This window comes from Coloeus monedula (assembly GCF_965178545.1).
Source record: "Coloeus monedula genome assembly, chromosome: 4".
NCBI classification, from domain to species: domain Eukaryota; kingdom Metazoa; phylum Chordata; class Aves; order Passeriformes; family Corvidae; genus Coloeus; species Coloeus monedula.
This window is the reverse complement of record NC_138784.1, coordinates 36790996-36818646: the sequence shown is the minus strand read 5'-3', so window position 1 is coordinate 36818646 and position 27651 is coordinate 36790996. Positions and strand designations below refer to the sequence as shown.

The 27651-nt window shown below is 37.6% G+C and overlaps 1 protein-coding gene across 1 annotated transcript in view; it reads right to left on the bottom strand.

The window, feature by feature from the left end:
* Window positions 1-2459: 2459 nt before the first annotated feature.
* LIN7A (lin-7 homolog A, crumbs cell polarity complex component) overlaps window positions 2460-27651 on the bottom strand; it is a gene marked incomplete at both ends in the record, with an annotated part of 44378 nt that continues 19186 nt past the window's right edge. Inside the window, 4 exons of the mRNA XM_082280052.1 lie at window positions 2460-2672; window positions 8178-8387; window positions 10722-10793; window positions 27152-27270. Coding sequence (XP_082136178.1) covers window positions 2460-2672; window positions 8178-8387; window positions 10722-10793; window positions 27152-27270 — 614 coding nt within the window. The remainder of the gene's footprint in view (window positions 2673-8177; window positions 8388-10721; window positions 10794-27151; window positions 27271-27651) is intronic.

Here is a 27651-nt window from a genome sequence, read left to right as displayed (position 1 = left end):
TATCACAGTAATATCTGCCAAACAAAGCTCGGTCTTTTGCTAACATTAGCTTACTACATTTGCAATACATGCTAAGCAAAGACCCTACTTCTCTAACAGGTACATTCAGACAATATATATTTTATGGAATAAATATATAATATATCCAGTTATAGATTTCTGAATAGTAACTATAATAGATACAAGCAATACCTACGTTTAAAAATACAGTTCTAGGCTTCCCTAACTTTACTACTAATAAAATTAAAGTTGACCTAAAACTTTCTCACTCTGTTGATGCATAATAAAATATATGGAAACACCAAGAGTAAAAAGCCAATTGCTTCTACAAATGGAATACTTTATAAATATAGTAAATTGCTATTTCCAGAGGGAAATCTGAAAATTATAAACAGGAAGTTAGGTTAAAACAGCTCTACAATATATAGTACAAAGTGGTTATGACGCGTGATGTACGAGTTTGATGTCTGTGGCAAAATTTTGAACTGATGTTTTTCATTCTTGGGAGATAACTGTAGAGAAACATCCTGCTCTCAAAAGTAGCCAATCTTAACCTCCTTAAACAAAACTTTCAGTGACTAGAGAAAGCCAACTAGAAATTTGTCAGAGTAAGGGGTACAAGATTAGATCGAACAGAATTATTTGGAAGCCCTGGACTTCACTGTTTCATATAGGGTTTACCAATCATGCTGTTCTCGTTAGGAACAGAGTCACAGAAGTAAAAGGTATCTGTGACTGCTGTGTGTTGAAAAGCCTTATCATGATGGTACCCTCCCTACGGCTCACTTAATATTAGTCTGGCACTGTACATTCTCCAGATGAATTCTGTTTCATGTTCCTGTAGTTGTTTGCTTTTGCTGGAATATTAGAGTACAGCTCTGGTTGCTTGATTACTGAACTCTTGATTGAGGCTTCTTCTTTCTTGAGAACAACCTAGAATTAAAGAAACACATTCCTCAGAGCAAGCACAAATAACTGAGGAATTAAGCTGCTGGCTGTGTCTGCTTGCCTTTCTTCTCTTTCAATTTAAAATCAGCAAAAATTCTTTACTTGCTAATGAAATGATTTAGGAACTGAAAAAAATGAAAAACTTCATGTGTATGTCTGTCTCCTGCAATGGCCTTGTTTTACACAGAAACCTCAAGCCTACTTAATGAAATACTACTGTTTATACCTCTTGTCTGAGTCGAGGCCCTGAGGTGGGATTCAAAACAGAGCCCTTGTTTGCATCAACAAATCTGGAATTCTGGTGGTCACAGGACAGGGTGTTTACAAGGAGGGTGTTTTCCCATGATTACCAATAGAGGTCAGTGTCAACACTAATAAGGATGAAACCATCACTGGGCACTTCAGATTTTAACTATTTGGGGACTTTCTGAGTCACTTGTTGTCTCTTTAGTACACGCATACTGTTTTGGGAACAAACAGCTACGAGATGAGGGTTGGGATGTAAGTCATTGGGACATGCTTCCTACTTCATTTTATTTAGGCAAGTGGAGCGTATCTATAAATGCATTCAGAGCACAAACTCTCACTGATTTCAGGAAAAACTGCACATGCAGAGCATCTTTGAACCACATATGCCACTGGGAGACTTGCAAACCTCTTGGAAGCTATTGTAATACTGAATGTCAGTCATGAGTGAACGAAATACTTCCCACCAAACTGTATCTAAAAGCAAGCACTTAGAAGTGCCCTGCAGAGTAATCAGAATTAAGTTTGGGCTCCCTGTAGCAAGGAAGACTTTTCTTCACCTGCCACCATGATGTTTTGTTGCAGAAACCTTGATGTTTTGTTGCAGACTGGTAACAGATTTGTTGAAAATGCTTTAAATCTGGTGGCATATTCTTACTTGTCATAAATGCTCTGGTTGTTAATATAAAAACTGTTCCCAGGACTTCTTTCACTTGCAGATAAGCCAGAACTGCACAGTGGCTATTGAGCTCAGGTTTATTAGTTGGAAACTGGCTCCAGAATTTCCTAGTGCCTTTAACCTGTTTTCAAAATGCATTTTTACTGGGAAAAACCATGTGGAAATGTACCAAAGAATGAGCTCTGCTCATCCTGACTCCATTAAGTGCTTGCTGGGGCCCCAAGGGTACCTCCAGGCCCCTGACTGTCCCCCCTTGGGGCTCCCTCCATCCCATCCAAAGCCCAAGACCTCATGTCAGCCCCCAGGGCCATCATCTCCTGCCACAGCAATGCCCCAGCAGGGCCAGTCTCCTGCTCCCCATAGCCCTGCCCTGCTCAGCTATGGGATCCCACTAAACTGGGAGCAACTGTGAGCTCATGTCCCAGCCTGTCTCTATCCCCAGGCAGGTGGCCAGGCCTGGGGCTGCCCTGCTCCTGTCTGGGGCTGGGATGGGCTCTGGGATGCTGCCCTGACAGACCCCTGGAAGCGGCTGGCCCAGGTGGGGTGCTGTCAGTGGCCTTTAGGGAAGAACAATGAATCCTCTCACCTACGACATATGGTTTTGCTGTGTCGTTTGCTGCTGCTGCTGCTGCTGAATGAGCAATTGCTGCTGTTGCCGGCGCCGGGCTGTTCTCAGTTTTTCGAAGCGGGCCTCCATCTCCTCCAGCACCTTGGGAGTGTAGCGCACCACCAGCTTCACGCTGTCCTTGGCTGCCTTCAGCAGCTCCACTGCCTTCTCGTGGTGTTCTCCTTCCACACTCTGGGAGCAGGGAGAACAGATTTAATAGTGAAAATGGTGCTTTGATCTAGAGCTGCCTTTTTCATGTGGAAAGCCTGTCAGAGTTTTAGGTAGTTTCCACACCTTACACTTTTTAAGGGACCACTAAAAAGAAAACCTTAAGTAAGACTTATGCACTTCTGGGCATGTATTATTTTCAAGCTCTGATTTCTATGCTAACGTTGCTTGAAACAGTAAATTTCCAAAACAGGGAGGTGACTTGGCTGTTAAAGAAGAGTATTCGATTTCAACCATTAAGTGGACTGACTGGAGTGCTTTTTAGGCATGCGCATGGGGAAAAATTTTCTAATGGTGCATGATTGTCCACATGTGTTGTAGGATGTATTCCAAAACCAGAAGTATCTCTGCAGAGAAGAAAACCCAACAGCCTGAATATCTGCAACCTTCACATGGATTTTAGATCATCTAAAAATATGTATTTTTCTTCCCACTTAAATCCACGTTTTGCTACCTGCTGTGTTTGAAAACTCTTATGTATACCATGCTATTTAAAATGAAACTATACCCACAGGCTTCCAAAGAGAAGTAGCAGCATTCAAAATATTAAATTCGATTCATGCAAAAAGAATAACTTAGCATTGTTATAGCAACTGCCAGAAGAGAATTCTTTCTATACTCATCTCTCCCATTTGACTGAGTAGCATTGTGCAGGAACAGGGAGTAAGAACTACTTCTGATGTGGCACATTAAGATGTAGAAATAATGATTTAGAAGTTTCAAAAACCAGCCACTCTATATAGATAGCATAAACAATTCAAGGTTATTACTTTGCTAGTTATCTTCTCCTCTCCTGTTAAATATCCTTCAACGTATTAATACAAACAATCATTTTATGTCTGAGTTAACTGACCAGACTTAAGTTTCTACAGAAATTTTAAGATGCTTTGGAAACATTAATGAAACTCAGAGAAATAATGAATGTCAGGTGCTGAAATGATTACCAGAAATAGAGAAAGAACATATATATTTTGAGTTGTATGTTCACAAAATTCCTCCAGTAGATCCAAAGATCTTCAAGAAAATTCATCATCTTCGATCACCAGATTTTTTAGAAATTGCAACTGGGATAAATCTGCTGGAGAAGCACTGCTACTAAAAAGTAATTTGGAGAAAGAAATTGTTTCCTTACAAATATTTAAAAAAAAAAATGGAAACTCTCGTTGCATAAGTAACAGTGAATGTGTCTGATGTTCCAAAGTGAACTAAAGTAAAAAGCTATAGATGAACAGGGCGTTTTGTGAAATTGCTGTAATGAACAAGTCACAGATACAAATGAAAACTTCTTCCCCACATCCCCTAGCCTGTAACTGTTCAATGTTAGTTAGGTGATCATAACTAACACATGCTATAACTAGCTCTCTTTTATAGCACATTCTTTGTGACTGGCTTTGATATTGGCTTTTGGAAATGTAAGTCTCACCTTAAGACAAAGTGTACAAAATTTAGCATTTTTTAATTTTTCCTTTTTTGCTTGTAAATCATGGTCAGCATGGCATGGCATGGACATTCAGGGGAAATGATAGGGTATTCAGTGGTGTCATGATTGGTTCTGCTGCTGTGCAACAGTATGAACTTAGAACAGGCTATGAACAAACATTGTAAGCTCCCAAGCTACATGAAGTAGAAACATTTTCTTTCAAAAAACTTTGCTTTCAAAGAGCTGGATGGTTCTTATTGACGCCAATAAGAAATTGTGATAGTTCTGTAGGGGGAATAACAAGCTGGTGTGTTTTAATAATTCCATCAACAACCTAGAAAACTGCATTTATCATGATGGTCTATTTTCTCTCCTGTTTGCTCCCAGCCTTGTTCTTCCAGTTTAGATGGTATTTTCCAATTAGAAATGAAGGGTTTGACTTTGTTGCTATTCAGGTCAATGGAAAACTCCCGTTGATTTGAATAGTAATGATACAGAATTAAGCCTACTGCTCTGAGCCATAAACAAAAGAAGGGAAAATAACAAAAGCAAACAGCACTGCTAAATACAAATCCTGCTCTCTGAACACACCTCACCCAGATCTTTACAACCACAGTTTTCAGCTGTTATTAATATGATCGTTATACCTGCTCTTAATGTCTTTATTACTGCTTGCACTTCAATTTTCAAGGTGTTACAAAAACTTTACCTGCTTAACAGCAGCTGTACAAGTGAAATAGCAGAGCCCCTTGGAGTGGGGAAAAGGAAAGGGCAAAGGAAGTTGTTTTGCTGTTGGAATTTTTCTGCCTCTGCAAACCTCTAAGGTTGTGGTGGCAAAGGACTCCTGCTGGTAGCGGTCATTCCTGCACAAGGTACTTTGCTGACTGGATTGTGGTGGTGGAGGACACTGCAAGGATCTGACACTGTTGTTACTTTAGAACTGCCCACCAAATGGGTAAAATTGTTTTGGAAAGTATATATTTACTTAATATAAAATTTTTTATTACATATACTTATATATACTTACTCTTTTTTTTCCATTATTGCATTGGCAGATTGCACCAAAGAGAAGAATGCAAAACACTGTACAGATAAGAACAGCTGAAAGAACTGCAGATATAGTGTGGGCAAATACCAACCATTACTCTATCCTGGTTCACAGACTTGCCATAAATTGAAAAGAAAAAAATTAACTTTCCTGAAGACGAAAAAGAAAATCTGACTGTTAGCCCACAAGCTGAGAAACTGAAAAGAATATTTCTATTAGGTATCTCTAAAGAAATACTTGGTTGACAAACTAGTCATTATAAATCTATTTTGCATCCTTTCTGTATCTGACTCACACAAGGTATCTGACAAATGCAGAATCTTTGCCAGATATCAACAGGCACCAGCAAGTGTTTTTGTCGAGCCATCTGCAGAGCTTACTGCTTTCAATTTCCTTTATTTTTAGGGGGTGTGGGACAAAAGTATGTAACAAAATCCTCAGCATAATGAGAAAACACTGTTTTTTAACATCCAGTGAAACAGCTCAAGGAACAGTCTTCCCAGTCATGCTGGGATAACAAATCTGGATTCTGAATACACAGCTCTAATTTTATGTTGCTAATTATGAAGTTGGATAACCATCGATGGTTGAGCACAAACAAGTTACAGATATTTCATTTTCATTTCATGTCCCACCACTGAGCTGTATGTTCTACTGTACATACTGTATATTATTTGCTTTTCTCCAGCTAAATTAAGAGAATCAGAGTGAATTAGTCCCAGTAAACAATGCTAAATTAAGATTTTTTTTGTCCCGTCTCAAGCTGTCTGCAAACAAGTAACTGTTGCATATAGGTAAAACCTTATAAAATGAAGGCCTTGTTGCATTTGTAAAATCATGGCTCAGGCCTGTTACTTTGGCGAAGTAGAAAAGGACTGTGGGAAAGAGACACAGTTGAATTAAGGTAGAAAAACATGTTATATAACCATCATGTGTTTACATTGTGTATGGTGGTTGGTTGAATCATGTTTGTTATCCCTTAAAACTATGTAAACTGATAAATGGCTAACTGCTTAAAAAGGGTGAGTTTTTGCAATAAAGGCTCTCCTTTGCACCTGCCTGGGGAATCTGCGCTGCTCCTTATCGCAACAAATAATCACTTCTGTAATTTTTGCCTTTTTACAAATTATATTGTATGGGATTACTTCCGCCCAAGACTGGTTTATGAACAGTTGCTCATTACTGTGAGGGTGGTGAGGCCCTGGAACAGGTTGCCAGAGAATTTGTAGATGTCCCATCCCTGGAAGTGTTCAAAGTTAGGTTGGATGGGGTTCTGAGCAACCTGCTCTAGCGCAAGGTGCTCCTAACTATGCTGGGGGGGTTGAAACAAGATCACCTTTAAGGTCCCTTTCAACCCAAACTGTGCTATGATTTTGTGATTATTTCAAGTATGCACTTGAATTAAAATTTTAAATTCTGTTATTTAGACTCTGAATACAAAAACATTTCTCTTGCATCTCTAAACTTTCTCATGCGTCCACATGTAATTGGAAATTTTGTACTGTGTTTTTTTGCTGCATTACCTAAATATATATTCTAGAGCACATGCCTCAAATTTTTGAATGGAGAATCATAAAACAGAGGTGACAAGAGGGTCAAATTCAATATATCTTGACATCTGAAGGTTCGCCACTTTCCTTTCTGGTATTTGCCTAGATGCTGTTGACAGTAAAAGGATTTTTCAAGAATCATCCATCAATTAGTGAATTAAAACTATTTTTGTCTGCCTTTTTAATCACCTGTTGAAAGAAACAACAACAAAATTCTTTGATCGACTTTCAATCAGTTAAGTTCAAGTAAAAAACTTCCTTAAATATTCAGTTTGTTTTTCTTTGAGACTAAATAATCTTTTCAGTAGGTTTTTCTTTTCTTCCTCATTGTGCACAAGTTTCCAGAACTAGTATTTCTCTTTTGAGAACATGATAGTTAATACAAGAAGTGGAAAAAGTCTGTCTGAAGTGTTACAGAAATACTTTGTTACAAGAGAAAGGGAATAGCTAGTGTTGACAGAAAAAGATGAAAACGTAAATAATTTTTATTTTTTATAGGCTTGCAAAGAAGAAGAAATTTAAGTGGTAAAGTCTTAGATTCCTGACTGGACTCAGAAACTGCTACTGTGTGCCTTTGATGTATTTAAATACAGGGTCAGACGGAGGTTTGCATGGAAAAGGACTACATGTTCATAAAGGGAAGTGTAGGGTTATATAAACGACTATCCTTACCTTTTCAGTACTTTTCTTTGTAAAAGAAGACACAAAGCAAAATGAAAGGCAGAATTTGACCCATATCATGGAGTCAGAACCTTGTTATGTCTTCTATTCCAACAGCCCTTTTTTTTTACCTCCATATTGACATCCACAGTGAAATTACTGCAAAATACTCCACCTTGACTTACATGAAAAATGACCATATAAAAAGTGTACCTTTTTACCCAGCATACATGCTCCCTGTATGTGAACATTTGTACAGCTGATTTCTCCGACAAAGATATCATAGCTGGATGAGTATCACTAAAAGAAATCTAGAATGTGCCCCCCACTGCAAATCAGCACCAAATGTGCTTACCAAATTTCTTTCAATTTTATGTGTTCAAAGGCTCTGAAGGTCACAAGACTACACAAGTGCCACTGTGGCATCACCGTGCTTGGAAAGGGCTGTGTGCCTCGAAGGCTATGAAATGAAAGAACGACAAGTCTGTTATTAAGCTTTTACTACAAGTGGAATTTACAGAATTATCAATTAAGGACATAGGTTCCTCAGAAATTAGGTGGTGAGGATTTGAAATTAAGCTCTTCAAGCACTCTCCAGTACAACAGAAATTGTAATGGCACAAAGTTGTTGTTGGAGCTCTGCCTCACTGCACCACAAACGCACACTGAAGGTCTCTCACTGAGCTCATTCTTTTTGTTTCGTGTGGCTGCATTTTAAATCGTGGCATTAGAACAGCTGTGAAAAATGAAAATCCAGATGAAAATGAAAGCTCTATCAAATTTGCACATACCACTCCGTTAACTGAAAGCAGCTGGTCCCCACGTTTGAGCCCACCATGTCTTTCTGCCACTCCTCCAGGAATGATGCGAGAAATATAAATAGGTGAATTTTGTTCCTTTCCTCCCATGACATTAAAGCCCAGGCCTTCCTCAGTCTTTGGCAGCTCCACCACTCGCGGGTGTGAATGGCCTTCGCTTGCAGCAAATGCAGCAACTGTTGCCTGGAAGAAAAAAAAGATTGATTTGGCTATTTAGGGGGAACAGTGATAGACACTTTGTTGTTCATTCACAGGAAGAACTCCTTCCTGTGAAAACATTTCTGTATCTTACTCTGACTTTTTCTGATTATCTGAAAATATTTTAAAAACATCAAGTTCTATGCCAATGTTTTTCAAATAAAGGAATAAACAGAGGAACAGAGAGTTTAGGTGACTTGTCAAAGATAATACAGAAAGTTACCAGCAGAACCAGAAGCAGGCACCAGAAAGCCACCTCTGTGGTGGTGCACCATTATGATCATTACTACATTTCTCCTTTGCCTTTTCACAGGGAGAAAATTTATTCCTGTGGGATAAGATAATGGGATCTCTAATGTGTTCCTAGTTGAAATAAAATGGATGAACTGAATTGTTAACTCTCTGCTTTGCTTTTGGAGTTATGGAATTATTTATTTTAAATCCTCAAAATATATTCTTAAATTAAAAAGCTTAATTTATAAACTTCGTGAAATAACTTCTGGAACAGGAATAGGAGGTTTTATTATATAATTCTGTCGAAACTTTTACTGAAAAATTAGATCTAAAGACAACAACAGATATATAAATCAATTAGAAAAATCTAGATTGTTACGCTTATTCCATGGGAGAAAAAAAAAAGTAACATACTGTAAAGCTTACATCCAGGAAAATATTACATTTATCCTTGATTTTTCACTACAAGCATTTTCTTAATTATCGGTCTTAATAAAGCATTAAATAAACATTAAGAAAATATTTTATAGTTTTTAACATGTGTTTGTAGTTCAAACTGCTTGGACAATTTTGCATTACACTAATATTTTTGAGCATCCTATAACACTTATGCTCAATAGAAGCTAGTGGATGATGTGACATAATGGTTCATTCTCAATTACATGTTTTTGCACATGCAGAACTTGTCATCATGCATACATTTTATGTCAGACATGAATGCACTAGGAGAATGAAATACAGACAGCCCAGAAATAACCAGGAAATATTGCGATATTGAAACATTGCTCTGTAACCTGCTGTTCTATATGAGTAAGAAATGAGAATGGGAAACACTAATCAGACTTCTCCCCATTTACTAAATAACATAGCAATAATTTCTATGTTTATGTGCAGTGTAAACAATCAGGATTTCATATACACATTTCTCTATATAGAACCAAAGACCTTACAAATTTACATTGACCATTAGCTTTTAATCAGAAGGTTAAAATCAGAAGTACAGCCTACAGAAAAGAAAGTCCTATTTAATACGGAAAATACACTGCAATTTAGAGTATATTAGGTTATTTGCTGCTCTTATAGAGCTTACTTCTCTAAAATACTCTTAAATCATTTTGTAACACACTCCCAACCTTCCTCTTCTGATACAGCTTTAAATTAAAGTCTCTGAACATAAATACTTAATGGTAAGAGATCTTAGTTCCACTAGGACTTCAGGGAGTTTATGTTCACAGGAATGGGATCATAAAGAAATATCTCGAAAGAAGATCTATGGCTTTTGCAAGTTACTTTGCATAGTATCTGCTACACCACATAAAAGACAGTGTTTTGTACAAAACAGTAATGGGAAAAAGAAAGCTATGGTGGACACCCTTGTTGGGAAGCATCTATCTTTGTGCATGTTATGAAAATACAGAGCATATTTCATACTGGCACAAAGAATGGGTTCTTTCATGGTTGTGTGAATTCCCTTATCATTTCAGTAGCAGCAGTAACGTAGCTGTCATTGTCTTAGGATATAAGAAAGGCAGGCCCACATGGACAAAGAGAGAATACATTTTAATAGAACAGTTAATGTATCAGAAAAAAACCTAGGCTTACATTTGGCTGTGGAGTCAATAAAATGTTGATCAGGCTATTTCTGTCACTGTTCATCCTCACCACTCTCTCAGCACCTACAGCTCCCATTACTTAAAAGGGGAATTTTGACTGTTTAGTTTCTATCTCCCAAGTAATTGTGTCCTCTCTGGATGAGATGTATGGGAAAACAGTCCATTAAAATATTGGTTGTTGCAGGCAGACTGCTACAGAAGAACCAGTATATTTGCTTTTGCAAAGCAACTTTTCAAAAAGCATCATATTCCATAAAATCATTCTCTTTTCTTAAGCTACAGAAGCAGCATAAAGGTTGAAATTTTCCATTATGATTGTTACCTGGGAAGTAGCACTGGTTCTAGACTCTGGGCTGCCACTGATGTCTAAATTTTCTTACAGTGTACACACGAATACCTGAAACACACACGCGCACAGTCAATTACTAGATCACTTTGGTAACACGTATTTCAACAGCTGCACGTATCCTACCTTTGCAGTGGCCCTGGCTCGGAATTCGGGGCAGCCATTAACAGTTATGGTTTCATGCATGTATTGATACACCTAAAATGTTCATGAAAATAAAATGAAATTAATTATAGAAGCAAAACAAGGACTTCATACTAACCCAGAAAGGAGAGTTCCCTTCTGTCAGAGAACTAACTTTCATTAATGCTGTATTCATGCAATCACATAGCCAAGTGTCTGCTAAACTTGAGCATGCCCAGGCTAACAGAGAGAATCAATCTGTTTTTCTCATTATACTTTCCAAACTTAACTTTGTATCCTCCAAGACAACTCCCTTCCATTCTCTAGCAAGTAGTTTCCTAAAACCAGAACAGTTAAATTCTATGTTAGCAAAAATTTGTGTCTCCAGGCAACTGACTTGAATGCAAATGATCTGAACTGGCCTGTGAGGTGTCTCAGACTCCAACAATGGCTTCTTTGGTCTCTGAACTTTCTTGAACTATAAGACTTAGGAAACTGATGTTAAAAAAATATGTAAGTTGCTCAGCATACAGCAGAAGAAAAAGAATGCTGCTCAGCTGAAGAATGGAAGTGAAAATAGTTCTGAAGAAGGGTCCCAGTGCTACCTTCTATCAACCATAACTAGGAGTAGTGGAAAGAGGTTAGGTCAGGTCAAACATGGTCAATGGCTAAGATTATCCTTTAAAAAGGAATTGTACATATGCATAAATTACATAAAATTAACACTGCCTATATATATAACTTTCTGTCATTTTTTTCTGGTATACACTTTTGGCCCATTTTCCCCGGTCCTTAACTCTCCCTTTTAAACATCTCCAGTAAAGAGAAAGGAAAAGGCCTTGTCTTAACACTGCCTTTGTTCTCTAGATTTATCACACTCTTAGAGGAAAAATAAAAACCAAAGCCTTGATGCTAGCCAGTTATTTTGAAAGCAAACTTAAAAAATAAAAATATTTATATATAACATACAGAAAGTGTTTTCAAAGACAAAGGTGAATGCAAACAAACCAAACATTTTATTTAACTTTCTTATAAAACCACCAAACTTAAAAAATAAGTTCCTATATGCCACTGATTTACTGTGGGCATTTTCTTGACCTAATTCATCAGAAATTTTGTCGTTTCATGTGTTTTATGTCTCAGGCTGCACTCCTCAGAGAGAACCTTTGTTGGTAAAGTATGTTAGTTTTTACAGCAATCTCCTTATGTTCCTTGAGGAGCGCAGACTCAAATGTACTTTCAAAAATACATTTACCTTTCACTCATTTGCTGATGCTTTAGCAGAACTTTCCTCTTTGGTAATGTAAATGTTACTTTGGCAGAGAAGTACTTAAGTAACCTACAACAGCTTGTCCCATTGACAGACAAAAGTTTCCCATCCCCCTGTCCATGCAGTACCATAATGATGAATCTTTCCCCACTGAGCCTGTTAATATAAAACTTAACACACTGACAAGCATGTGCTGCAAACATCTAAACAGAATTAAGATTTGTGGCGCATTTCTGACTTCAGTGGACAGATATAGTGTTAATCAAGCACTCTTAAGCAGCAAAATGTTTGGGGGTGACTGATCGCCAAACCTTTTTTCTTGGGGTATCATATAAAAGGAAAAGGCAAAAAAAGAAAGGAGGTAAAAAATGCAATCCATTTCAGAGATCTAAAATATGACAAACACTTCCACAATACAGCAAAAGATTCTTTGTCTTGACTATTGTCAGCACACATGTCATTCTAGAACTGAATTCGTAAGAACCTGGGGGAGTGAAGAAAAACTAAGACAAGGGGAGCATGCTGAAAATCTTCCATGATTTGAAATGAAATCTTGCTTCCATTGGTAACATGGACATTGACCACAGCAGAAACCAGGATTTTGCCCTTATTTTTAAACATTTGGGAAAATAAAGGTCTTTTATAGTCTCTAATGGATCTCTGGTTTCTTATGTATTAGTACCAGATGATACCATCATAAAAATGGGTTGAGTCTACATACTCAGCACTATACTGCACAGATCAGTTCTGTGTTTATTGTATTATGTTGTAGGACACATTATTACATAAGAAGAACTACTACATTATATAAGAAGAATACTGTGTAATTGCAGTAATGAATCATTACATACTTGTTTCTTTAAAACCCACAGCATACTGAACCACTGCTAATGCTGTATTTTCTTCAGGTTTCCCTCCATCTCAAAATATGACAGCAGATTCTACATATTGTTTTTGTTTGCACAGCTTTAAATGCTGTGGCTTGCTAAAATGTCTAAAAGCATATATTTGAATATTGAACTCTTATGACATTAAATTGTTTCGAAAAGAGGTCACAGCATTTCATATAGAGGAACAGTTACTAGAAAGTTCTTTAAAATATTCATGACTAAGGTCGATTATCACAAAGGTGAGCTGATAATGATACATTCATGTCATTGTTTGCTAGGTTTGAAGTTGTATAATTTCCTGTTGATTGCATCCTACCAGTATCTAGCTGGTAGACTTTCTAATATCCAGTATCCTGGTAACTAACTTGTATACTGGTAAAAGAACAGACTCACAAGTGTGTGATTAAATTAGTAAGCAAAAAATAATCCAGCAGCTCAAAAACTTGTGGAAAAATATGATCAATAGTGTCATATAATCCTTGGGTTAATCTGTAAATTCTCAATGCTAACAGATTTAAAATGTTCTGCAAAGAGTTATCAGTGATTGTGGTATCTATAGCACAGTTCTTACAAACAAAGAGTCCTGCATGTCAGATCTCACTCTCTCTAAGCAAGAGATGCAACTGGTCTTGAATATTTGCTCGAGGCATTTGTAAATCTGATTATCCTATTTGACTGTTACATAATGATTAATGTAACTTGAGTTTAAGAATGATAAAACATATACACCCACATAACCTTCTTATTACTAAGTCAGTTTAACAACCAAACACAGATTAACTGTACCTGTTCCACCAAGCCACTTAAACTCTTTGTAGGGTTCAGATCTAATCAGGGCTCATTTTTGCAATGCACTGAAGTCCATGAACAAACGCTGTCTGTTTTCCTATAGCCACACTAAGCCCTTTATCTATGCTGTTCTCAGCACCACCTTAGCCATGATTTTAGCACAACAAATCCATTCTGCTTCCTCTTCTATGTAGAGAACACATAAACTGAAAATCTCTTTGTTCTCAAACTGAGTAAGGTGGCATTTAAATCCTCCTGGTTTGGATATAGCTTCTTGTTCAATCCCCTGTATGTGACAAATAATTGAAATGGATTTATGAAGTATTTTCTTTCAATTCCTACTATTATCTGTACATCTGATTATTTTTAACATATAGCAATTCTCCTGAATCTAACGATGTCATCCTTAAGACACCTGTATAAGATCTACTGTAGATTTCTTTACTTAAACAAAATATCAGTCAGTATAGAAAAACACTGAAGCACAGATTTTAATTTCAAGCATTTTAAAATCTCCCCTTTAGGATGTTTACTAAAAGTCTTTTAAAACAGTGACCTTCGTTGACTATGACAGATGAATCATTTTCAAAGACATCATTGTACAGTATGATTGAGCTGAAGAATGAAAATTAACATGTCACAGAATCACGGAGTTGAGGATGGAAGTGACTCTGGAGGTCATCTCATCCAACTGCCTTGCTCAAGCAGGGCCACCTAGAGCCAGTTGCCCAGTACAGTATCTAACCTAGATGGTTACTATATGTTACTAACTTGAAAAAGAGCATATCTATTTTTGTACGCACAGCTATTTCTTTTCTGAGTGTCTGTAAGACTACATGGGTGTTTAGAAATATTATTTACTGACAGACTCTACACACAATCTGATGGTCTAGTGCCTAGAGGAAAGAGCTTCCATAATTCATTAATAATAGAGATTAAATTACAGATGAATTGTCAATGCTTCAAGACACAAAGCTACAGCTGAAGGGTAAACGGTGATGTTTCAGATCATTTCTCCCCCCCAGCGATTTCTACCAAAACTCTGAGTGTCTGTGTGCTGAATGTTCATAGGTAAAGGCGTGCTGCAGACAGGGGCTTGTTCACACAGATCTCATTTGTGCTGTGGAGCAAGACGTACTTGGATTTGTTTTCTCCTTCCTGTGGAGCACTGAACACAACGCTCCCACCAAGCAATACTCCTGAAAGCACGAATATAGATCTCAGACTTATTTCAGCTTCTGCAGGTAGTCTCCTCAGACATAACCTAAAGTTATTCTCCTATACTACTCAAAGATTACAAAAAGAGGGAGGGAGGTAAATTACAACTAGAAAATTTGAACTTGGAAGCAAATCCTCCGTGTACTGTGGCAGCTCTTGCAGGCACAGAGAAATGCACATTTTATTACCTCTCCCAGCAGGAGCTGTAGTGAGTCAGATGCAACAGGTATTATTGTTATGATGATGGTTCTCATCCCCACGCATTCAGCTGGGAGGCCAAGCAGCTGGCTTAGGATTATTGGAGCGCAGGAAGTGGAACAGCCTTACAGGTACTTTAGGAGCTGGCTTCTTATCAAAAATTACTCCATATGGACTCATAACAAAGCAGCAAGTTATTTAGGGCTGGGCTATTTATGTCAACACAAAGCTGTAGAAGGTCCAGGAGAAACAGTGCACTTAGCAGCCTGTTTTGTAAAGGTGTCTAGAAGCAGTATTCTGTTTACAACCTGAATGATACAGCATCTTTTCTGATGAATTCTCAAAGATAGAATTTAATTAAACAGTTTTATTGCATTAACTTCTGTAAGAGGTATTTAATGATTCATCCCCTGATGAAATATGTAATTCTAAGTACAACTGTACCTACAATAATGATGCTCAAATTTAGGACAAGCTGATCCAAACACCAGAAGGGAACAGGTATGAGGCACAAGTCATTTTACAGCAATGAATTAGTACTCAAAAACCCCCACAAACACAGTCCAAGACAGAGTACATTGCAATTCAGACCTGTCATGTAGCAAGCCCAAATAAAGTTTTCTGAAATTTCTAAGTGAGGAAGTTACCTTTTTTGAAAATGTCAGGGGTTTCCTATTGTATGGGATAATATATGCAAATAGTAGTAATCAGATGTGTTTCCACAGTGCCTGCAGTATGATGATAATAAAAAGACATAAAATGCTTCCTTCAAGAAGTCACAACCTAAGTAAGTGACTTCGGTAAATCACAGGTAAGCAGGCAAAAGGGTGAAATGAAAAAAAAACCTGCAAAAAGACGGATAAATATTTGTTTAAAACGTATATTGGCATCATCTGGGCTTAGCTCCTTTAGCTCATTTGCTGTATTTTTTGCTGCTTCAAGTGTGGAAAAGAACTGTGTATCTATTTTTGGAAGAAGACTTTCAAGGAAGGGAAGACAAGAGCCTGACAGACAGTACAGAGAGGAGAGTTAGCATGAGAATAACCAGAGCAAGGAGGACATAATTGGCTTCACTGTGCTTCTGTAATCACGTCAATGGAACAGTGTATGTATGTGCGCCTCCTTGCAGAACTGACGCTAAGCTATAAAAGAGAGATTGTTATTTACTTACACCTCAGTACTATGCATCTGCTGTCAACCAGCTGAATCCCTGTCTTCCTAATTGCCTTCATATGTTGGAGACGATGATAAATATTCTTCCCTTCTAAAATGCCAAGCAAAAAGAAGTATCTTAAGTCTACTACCATGGTAAGAAGAGCAGAAGATGCTTTATTCAGCATAGTTGCTGGACTCTCTTCTCCCTCTCAAAATATGGAGCTGACTCTCAGGACTTCAGTCTCCTTCTGATCTGGAACCCACACTTCATTTCACTTGGTGCACATGAACCAGTGCTTGGGGCAGGCCAGGAGAATGTCCAATCTTGTGACTGGGAGAAGTTACAGAGCAGAGGTGCACTGGAAAGCTGCAGACCTCTCCACTGTGCCTGTGAATCCCTTGTTTCTGAGACCAAACTGCCACCTGCAGCACAAATCAATTGTGCCTCTCCCACTCTACTTTGTTTTCATAATTTTTGACTCTTTCACATTCTGTTTGCCATTCTTCCTTGCCTATTATTTTCCATTCTTAATCCAACATATTTATGTCTGTGGAAAGGAATGCATTGGTTTGTGTGCCTGGACAGACTCCCCTTGAGCTGTGCTTCAGCACTCAATTCAGATCATGCTTGAACAAATCAGTGAGCAAGGACATCTTAAATGCTACAAAGATCAGGAGAGACTCTGGTAACCCTTAACCTCTTGTACAACATAAACCATGGAATCATACCTGGTAATTTCTTACACCAATCACCATTTTTGCTTGAACAACAGACTTTTCAGAAGTCAAGAGTTTTCAGAATCTCTGCCCTTTATGGTAGGTTTTCTGATATTTCAAACAGCATTTTCTTTTCTACAAAATTACTTACAAACAGATCTAATTATCCACCTAAGATGACACCTGAACAGACGAGGACATAAAGAAAGAAAACAAATCAAACACAACCAGAAGTGTGTCTATTAGCAGCATGGAGGTATGCAGCTGACCCAACCACATTTCCTCTTTCATAATTCCTCTTTCTTAATTCCTCTTTCATAATGACTCTTTACATCTGAAATCTTACTCAAGCTCAAAACCAAAGCAGTGGAGCACTTCCATTCAGCCAAAAACCTGGGGTAGCTCAATGGAAGTGAAAAATATCAAGTAACAGGGTGTTCAGTTTTGTATCTCTTGAATATCAGATGAAATTTCTGGTTTTGTGCCTGTGTTCTGCTTTTTAAAAAATATCTCATGTGATAAGCATGCTTGGGAAAGCACATCTACATCTTTAAGAGCAAGTTTTCTCCACCAGAGCTATAGCCTCTAGTTAAGATACTGTACTAAACACTGTCATACACCATAGTCTAGAAGACAGTAGGTCCATAGGGTAGTTCAAAGCAGGCTCAAGTTGACTCAAAAATATTAACATTGTTTTTTCATTATGTTATAGCTACTTCTCTCTTTGGTAGTTAATTAAAAAAATTGGGGAAGAGACTGTTCTGAATGACTGAAAAGCAAGAGAATTTGAGAAGACTGTCTAAATAGCAGTGCTTTTGAGGGACAGAACCCCACAAAACCACTGGTCATGGAAGAACACCATGGATGCCATGTACACACACCACAACTTCAAGCTTACAATAAACTTAGATTCTTCTTAAACAAGATTGTTTGAGCAAATGCATCACAAAAGCCCATTTTGTTATAGGACTATGACAAGTGTTTGAGTAATCCCAACAGAAGCAGAATTAGGCCATCTTACACCCATGCTCACGGTGTGTATACAGTACATAATTCTTCAGTCTGCCCTTGAGTGCAAGCTGATGAAAGTTCTTTCATCAATGTCAACAGGACAAGCTGATAGATACCTGTGAGTATGGGGAGGTTGAAATGGCTGAAAAGTACCTTTGAGAGGAAGGCATGTGATACATTATTGTTCTTACTGGAAGCACCAACACGTCTGTATTATAGAAGTTGTTGCCTGCAGCTACTGAATTTCGACAACTGAATTTGAAAAAGCTGCTTTGTGACAACTAGTCTGTATTAATGAGCTATTTATATCAGACAGAATGTGGTCATTCAAGGTTGCTGGTATTCTGAATATTTTTACATTATAAGCTCTCATTACTTTGAGCAGTTACATGTTTGCTTTGGGAAAACCACTGGTGGTGTCTATTCTCAAAACCAAACGTTGCATCATTTTCACAATTGTTGCAACAATCCCCTTCCATGAAATAACACTTCATGGATCTTGCCACATGATTCTATAGGGATGCTAACCCATTAAAAAGCTCAAACTTGCAAATGAAACTAAGTCTTGTTTAACAACTTGAGGAGACGAGACAGTTTTAATTTTAGACCATGTGGAAGAAATATCATGCACGTTGGCTTTAGCATTTTCATTGAGGATATTTTATTTAAATGTTTCCTTCTTTGGGGGATGAGGGTTACGGAGGAAACTAGGTCAGTTCCACCAAAGTGAAAAAACTGATCCGAATATTGATACATTATTAAGCTGTCCTTAGGCAGTAGGAAAAAACAGCATGGGTCTGAGACATTTCTAAAAATAAATTAAGTATAATCACTGCAAAGGTATAATATTTTAATTTAGGGTGAAATACTTTATGAAGGCTCAAGCTAAAATGGAATTTTTTCCTTTTTTTTTGTGTGGAAAACGGAGATGTGCACTCTGCTCTGACAGTATCTGTGGTGGTGTTGGAAAGCTGACCCAAGTTTTGGTCCGTGAGCTCTTGCCATATGATGCTGCATCTGTCCAAGAAATAACCCAACAGGGGTTACAGGCTGGGGCCAGAATCTCCTTCCTCCCTTATGTGCAAGCAGAAGAATGTAGCAGATGTATCCAAAAATGCACACTGTCACATCCTCTGCACATATTGGGTGAGTCGACTGAAACACGCCTGGTGTTGCTGTTAGGACACACAAGACCTTTGTGTGCCCCCTCTTCCCTTACAGTCTCAATTCTGTCTGGAGTCATCACTGACACCCTGAAGTCAATAGGAATTTACTTCACACCTTTTTAAGAATAAGGAAAAATAGACTTTTATTTGCAAGTAAAAACTACTTACATGAGGAACAAGAAAAATAGAATTGGATCATTTAGTTTATTTCATATCTCTTACACACTGTTCTATATTCTGCTCTAAGTCAATGGGAACTATGATCTGGCATCTTAAAACAGTGTTACAGGTGTAGAAATTGCATCCTTTGCAATCACTAAACCTTAGCAAAATACAGTCCTAAAAGTCTCTTTTGCTGCTTCTACTGCAATATACCGGGATAAAAAGAAATACCAACATGTGTGATTAGTTAACTCCTGTAAGACCACTCGGAACTCACAGCTCTCACAGCTTGTAATTTCAAACTCTCTATTAGACCTCACTGCCAGTTCAAAAACACACCAAGCATTAATAAACACTAATTTCCTCCACTTTATCAGTAAGTCTGTATACGCTGTTGAGGCTGACATATGCAACAGCCACATTCCAAACTTTAACAGATTTGTCAAAACCTTGCCAAAATGAGCACCTGGATGAAACATGACATCATCATTCAAGCTCATCTCAAATGTTCCTATCAAGCTGAGAAGGCAGGGAGAAGGAAGGAAACTACTGATACTTCTTGTTTTAAATGCCAAAAAAATATAGCTAAAATAGAGTTTTAAAACAGTTTATAATTTCTTTTCGTTTCTGAAGGCACAATTAAAAAATGGAGATTGAGCAGCATTTCTCAGGAGTCTCATCAGTGACATCAGTTAAGCGGCAGCAGAGGGATACTGAGGCTCCATCAAGGCAAAAAGAGTAGTGCAGTGGCTTCCAACAACCTGTCACTTACTAATATTACTCGGTAGTTAACCTTGCTGCTGATTTCTCTCAAGAGGAAGAAGCAGTCTTGAGATGAACTGCAGTGGAGGCTATTCTGTTTATTCTGAAGAGTTTTATGTAATCAAATAGGATACTGCAACAATAAACTAAAATGATAATGTGAGCAAATGAAAAAGATGATGAGGTGCACCACACATGTTCCACTGGAGTCACCTTCCGTAGCACATTCAACTGCAGCTGTGTGCCAAAACGAGAACATCACCTGAGCACCACTCAGATAAACTGTAACATGAACAAGATACGTGATTGTTTTGATTCTGTAAATTGCAGGACTCCTGAAGCACTGAAGTATGTATTTATCTGTTGTGAAAGGCACAGTTACACAAGCAGAATGTAAGTATGATTAGATATATAGCCACCAGCCAACTCTAGAAATTGATCTTTAATCAAAACCAGTGGAAGAAAGCACCCATTAAAGACCAATGACACAGTCTGGTCCCAGATTCTAGGGTACTCTATCTGTGAAATCTATGTATTTAGCTCTAGGCAGCTAAAAAAAAAGTGTCAACAGCAGCTGTTTTAAATCTCCTGCAGTGAAGTCATGAAAGTGGTAGGGACTTAGTAATTGCACAGAGACTAAATAATGCCTTCTCTCAGATAATGCTTGGGCAGCTTGGTAAATTCACATAATTGCCATTAATGAAGGCCATCTGCTGAGTTACAAGGTAATAATTTCCAAAACTTCTCATTCATGCCATCCAGGGCTTGCAAGCAACAGAGTAATGCTTCAATCAATTATGGTAAAGTGGCAATTGAAACTTCATTGTTTTTCAAAATTGGACTGATTTCTGATTACATTCATCCTAAAAAAAGCCCATATATTTTAACACAGTAGGGTAATCAAAAAGAAAAAAGTTCTGTGTTTACCACTAACTTAAGCTTTTCTGCTGAACCTTCTCAATGCCTCAGCCAGCATGGTAGCAAGACAAAGAGCAGACAGCTCATCTTTAGAAATCTGATTTTTTTATTATCTAATTAACATACATTACAAATCCTTCTCTCAACTCATCATGATGGATACAGTACCTGCAACCAGGAGGCAGAAAGCAAAATCTGTAAAACATGAATATGTTACTACTGTGCCATACCATCATATTTGAGTGAAGCTAAGTAATGCCCTTCCCTATCAGTGATGGAAGTACTCATTTAGTGTAAACTTATATCATTATTTGATGTGCCTTTTCATTGCTAGGACACTGGAAATGAAAAAGGGATGGAAAGGTAGAAGATTCTTGCAAATGCTACACAGCCCCAGAATTTAGGTAAGCTGAACTGGTTTGACTGACATTATAATCCACTCCAATATCTAAAAAAACACATAAAATACCAAAACTTTACAACTAGCATCCAGGAATACAAATTTTATTGAAAAGTTAAAAATAAATCAATGCATAAACATGCTAAAATTGGAATGAAATTGGTCAATTTGCACAATTCCTTATTTGCTACTGCATGAGTCCTATTACTAAACTAATGGTGCAGTGATTCTGAATAAACTATCAGGAACACCAGAACAAGTTACAACAAGGTATCAGATTAGCCTAAGGAGAACTCTGCTTCCCAGGCAGCCTAATGAGGCATCATGCTAATACAACCATGCTGTTTTTGTGACCTGAGCTACAACTCTGAGCTGATAAATCTCAGTCACTTTACTTCTATGTGTTGTCCTATTGCCCTTTTGTTTACTAATTGCCTTATTAGTAAGTCTGTCATATCCCTTCTGCTCAATCTGACCAACAGTTCAGTTTGAATGGGTAAATGTGACAGTAGGGGATCTTTAGATGTCAGGCTTCCTACTGAGCTTTAATCACAGTTCTGTGCTGTGAATTATAGCAGTAAGTCTCCTCAATACATTTTTTTTCCAAGCTTGCATCTTCTAATTTAAAAACTTCAAAAACTGGGCTTGCCCTGTGGAAATGACAGACTGACCAGAATTGTATTTCTCCTCCTGTAACAAATATGCAGCTTCTAGCAAATATAAAGCATTAACACAGGGCAGAATTTGGACTCTGGGGCTTACCTTGGTGCCACCTGAGAGAATTTGGCCTGGTGCACCTCCATTTTTGCAAGGACTCATGAGGCAGAAAACAATGAAATCCTGCTTTCAGAGACTAGGTCTAGGATGTGGAGGAACAGCATTATACTGCAAACTGAACAAGCAAATTCTAAGATTCTTGAAACACAATTAAAACAGGTATTTAAACGACTCCTACATCAAAATCTGAAATTAATCACTGAATAAAAGAATCAATGAGGATTTTTGCCTGAGTCCAGCTAATACCCAGATTGTTATATTCAGTACAGCCCTGTAAAAATGGAGTACACCACCACACTGAGACATCTGAAGTTGAATGAACACCTAAGGGCTCCAGACAGCCTTCTGCTGTCACACATGGCATCACAGTATAGCGATAAGCACAGGACCACCAGATTCAGTTTTCACCACCCAGCAGCCGTCTTCTGGTCCCTTAATATTTGAAAAGACATATATCAGGGTTAATAATGGAAAGTGTGAGTGGGCAGCTAGAGGAAATGACCAGATAAAAACACACTGCACATCAGCAGCACTGGGATTCTGGGCGTTCAGACTGCTAAGGCATGGAAATGAAAATTATTAATTAAGGGAAATCATTCCAATATACTAACTAGGCTTATTAAACTATCCTGCCTAATATATAATGAAACTGTTTTTAATACTATACAACATAAGCAAATATATCTCTAAAGTAACTAGGGAGCATCAGGACCTCATAAAAATGGATCAGTGTTCTGCCATTCCCAATTTTACGCCTGTAAGGCAAAAGGGGTCTTCAAATGTCCAGGATACTCTGTCTATATTTTATAGCAAGCTTAAAAATGTTTTAAACTAGTGAGGTAGGAACTGAAATATTTTCAAAGATAACATGCTTTCCCAATGACTAATTTCATACAAGATGGACAAGATTAGAATACTATGTGTTGATTGCTCCTCCTTTGTCAGTGACCGAGTCCTACAGAATTGCTTTTCTGTGACGATAGGATATTTTGGTAGGAATCATAATAAATATAAAATAATGGTTACTTTCGGGTGTCTGGTTGCCACACCACATTTTTATCCGACTAATTTTGGCATTGATTCACCACAGGTATTTCCTACTCAGATCTTATTTCAAATAATATCCACACAGAAAAACTTTAGATTTAACCTTGAAGTAGAAAATTGAATAGCAAAGGCAGGCTGGGAGAAAAGCGAGATACACCTGAGTATTACATATTTAACACACAGAAATGGAAATCAGGGAATCAACCTGAAAGAAAACTTTGCTCACCAAGAGCAAATGGGTCATAAAGTTATTCTCCTGGTGCTTGACCACCAATTATCACATGTTAGCAGTAAATTAAATTCACATAAGCTGCTAAGGCATGCCACATTTTCTTGCTGATGATCCACTGTGTTTTGCTCAGTTGTTTATTCTATCATCTGTGCCCACAGGTTTTTAGGGTTTCTAGCCAGACCATACATTCACCGTATCTTACAGTTCTTATAACTTTCTTTTACTGACTTATAACAATTAAAGTAACTTTATCAATTAGGCTGTCTAGTTTTAGTTGCATGTGAATATAACTTGTCAGCAGCTCAATTATACAATCACTTTCACAGCCCTTCATTTATTCCAGTAGCCCCCTGGAAATCATATGACTATAACATAGCAAGAGCTTTGAATAAACAGCAAAAACATTTAGAAGGGTAAAGGACTTAATGGACAAGATTTGTGCAAGGTTTATCAGATGATAAAGCTATAGAAGGCTAATTAATCTTCATGTGGCTAGGAACCTTTTAAAATAAGTAATTTAAAACACAAATTTTTTTTTCAAACTGACCTTTAGTGTGATCAGACTTTGGTCAACTTGTTTTCTGGTCTAGGGGTCTTCAGGTGAATAGCAAATACTGAGGCCATTATATACTTCAATTATTTCTATTATTTTCAGAGCTAATCCATATTCCTGCATAGTGCCAGACAGAAGATTTCAGTTGGTGGCACTTATATTTAGCTAAGTGAGAACCATTAATCACCATTTCCTAACATAGCATCCTTGAAAAATGCTGAAGTACTCCTATTTAAATTCCATTCACTCGGTCATTTTTAAAAAGATTTATTTCTATGGAATATTAGTGTAGGGATTTGAAATTTTATTTACTAAGTAGATTCCCATAAATACAATTAATTACAGCCTTTAGATAGATTCCTACACATTAGATTGGAATGTATGTCATCTAATAACGTATCTCATATTTTTAAAGGCTAATGGGTCATAAAAGTGACCTCCTGTTTCTGTAGTTAAAGAATTCCTACTTGTAGAAGGGACAAGTCACATTTAGTTAGTCTAGTGCAGATTACGTGTCATCTTTGATCCTTTCACTTACGCTCAGCCCGATGTTGAATTTCTCTGGGACTTATTTTAACAACCAAACACACTGGACAGTTAAGTTTCCATAATTTCTTAGACTGGAAAAGAAAATTTTAGTATTCCAAAGTTCCTCCATTATGGTGTTTATAGGACTACAAAAGTCAGCCTTGATCTTGCATTACAGAATGAACACACCACACTGCAGATCTGAGTATCTGCATATATATAATAAGCAGCCTCTTTCAGAATCTGCACACTAACACAAAGCCGGCCTCCTCATCCCATTTTGATTACTCCTACCTACAGCTCACACCCTGTCTGCTTCACTCCCACTTTTCCCATTATTTCCAACTGACTGCCATGCATTCTCTTGTAATGTCAACAACTTTTCTCCTCTAGTCTGTGTAGATGGTAATAAATGAAAATCTAGTCACCACACTCTCACATCTTGCACTAAGATAAGAAAAGATAAACAACGGGAGAGAGCATTTGTAGAGAAATTTCTGTCTAGCCTTAGCTATCTCAAACTCAAACACACCCAGCAAAATCTGTGCCGTTCAATAAACTCCAGTGTACATGAAGGACATGCAAGAGGGGCATCCCTGATTAATGACACGACACAGTTCAGATACCCTCCCAGCCCTTGTTACAGTGGTTGGACAATCTAACAGTGTAATGTGACCAAAATATTCCATGCTTTTATAATTATTTTCTTAGAAGCAATTATTTTCTGAGTTTTTCAATAGCTCTTCTGGTAGAAAAACTGGTAGAAAAAAAGAGAGTTACAGTCTAAATGTTTGCCAAGGACTTAATGCAACTGAAAAGAGAAGCCACATGTTGAACACCCTTAAGTACTTGCAATGTACATATGTCAATCCTCCTACTCTAGCTAAATGAAAAGATTTATAACTGGGCCTTTTATATTGGAAGATTTTTTTCTAAAAAAAGATTTACACACATAGCGGTACAGATTTTTTGGGTGTAGAAACTTTGTTCTCTGCTAGTGATATATTAGAAAGATAGGTTATATATATTTAATAAGAAATACATGTTTTTGTTTATGAAGTTGGTAGAACTGTTTATTCATCATCACTCAATTCTTGTGTAACAACTAGCTCTAGTCACGTGCAGGTTGTCTTCACAAAATATTCTATAAAATCCTTTTGTGCCACTGAGATGATTTTGTCAAAATCTACTTTCAGTGCATTGAACTGAGAATGCATTTTTCTAAGCTGGTTTCATAGTTCTTAAATTTTGTGTTTGTTGCTGCTAAAACTGTTTTCCAGAGATTAAGATTTCACTGACAATGCTGCAAAGATTCAAAGCTGCCTTTAACAACTGGAGTACCAGGCTCTGCTATCTGAAGAAAACCCCAAGCAATCCTACAACTTTTCTATGCTCTGTGGTTACTTAAAGAAGCATTTAGTTTGGTTAAATGAAAGGACTAGTCAGAATATAAGCTTTTGAGGGTACACAATGCCATTATTTATTGTCAGGGAACACTATTTATTATTTATTGTCAGGGAACACTATTCCCTTTAAAAAGCCTTGAAAACTGCCATTTAATTAGGTGGAAGCCTCTTTCTGATTCTCACATTGAAGAATATATTCCATAAAGTAACAAGTGTGTTCCATTTTGCTTATTAAACTAATGTCTGTTCATCTCTGTTTTCCTTCCAGCCACTCAGCAGTCCACTCAATCAATCTGCTGTTGTTGCCTAGTTATCAGGAGTTCAATTTTGCTACCATTGAGGGAACATTAGACTCCCCATTGATTTCAGCAATGGAGGATTTGTTCCAGGCAGTAGACAGATAAACTGAAACAGAAGTTCTTACAGATTTTCTACTAAAAAGATGTTGCCTTCGTTAGGGCATTTAGAACTGCTTCTGTTTGGCAGGCCGAGTCCTTGGTTTAGTAGGTAAAATCTCTGATGCAATGTTGTATTAAACCATGTTTTCCTTCTAAGAAACTTCTAACAGAAGTGTTAACTGCTTTAAAGATACTGCTTGTAAGCATGTAGAAGTGTGGTGCATCTTCTCTAGCTTGACTCGAATAAAACAATTACTATTTATCTACTGTTGGGCAGAGCTTAGGAAGGCCCACAGCTGGCAGTGGCATGACCATAGTTCTTGGCAGCATGACAAGGATTTCTGACATGAGGAGCAAAGCCCACTGGGACCTAACCACTGACTTCAAAGGTAAGATTCCTGCCAGCTTCAGCTAACTTCAGCCTTGCCCCTTTTGGCTGTCACTGCATTCTGATTTTATCAACACTTCCCTATCACACACCTGAGCTCAAAGGAGAGGCATTGAAGCTTGCATTGACCCAACCTGGCATGTCCCCATATCTCAGCACAGTGCTGTACAGGTTACCCCAGACCCTCAAACAGTGCAAGCAGAATGCTGAAGTACTAATTAATCACCCTTTCTCCTTAGCAAGGCTAATTGCTAATTGATGTCTTGCTGATGCAACTGTTCTTTGTCTGCTTTTCAGTAATTTCAACATTCTGCATAGTAGCAGGCAGCTACAGACACATTTCACATCCATCATCCTTTATAGAACATAGCACTGAAAGGCAAATATGCTCTTCTCTACAGGTGAGAAATGTTAGTCTGAGAAATAACTAAAAATCTCAGATTCATACCTCTCTGATAGCTGTACAAAACTCACTCTGCAGCACCTTCTTTAGAGACTGTAGCTTGTGCACTGGTACTTCTCCAGATTCCTGCAGTTTCTCCAATAACTCAATTGCTCTTGCAACATCTGAGTGGGGAAAACAAAAGGGATACAGATCAGTATAAACAGCGATTATTAAATCACTAAAAAGGGCACAGTGATTGTCATTTTAAATTTAAAATCAGCTTTACCAACACATACTATATTAAATATACTATATTAGTCTTGTGTAATACCAGACTTTGCTAGGCAACAATGCTGCTGTTGAGAGATCCAAATCCCGAAGTACGGACAAACCACGCACGTACGTATACAATAGACAGAGAGAGAGATTCAGTCCTTGTAGGAAACACTCTTTGGAAAAAAGGTACAAGTTCAAAGTGGCTAGTCTGTATTAGAACTAAAATATTTCTTACTTTCTGCACAAGAGAAAATGGCACAGGAAAAACATAGGGTTTACTTTCAGAA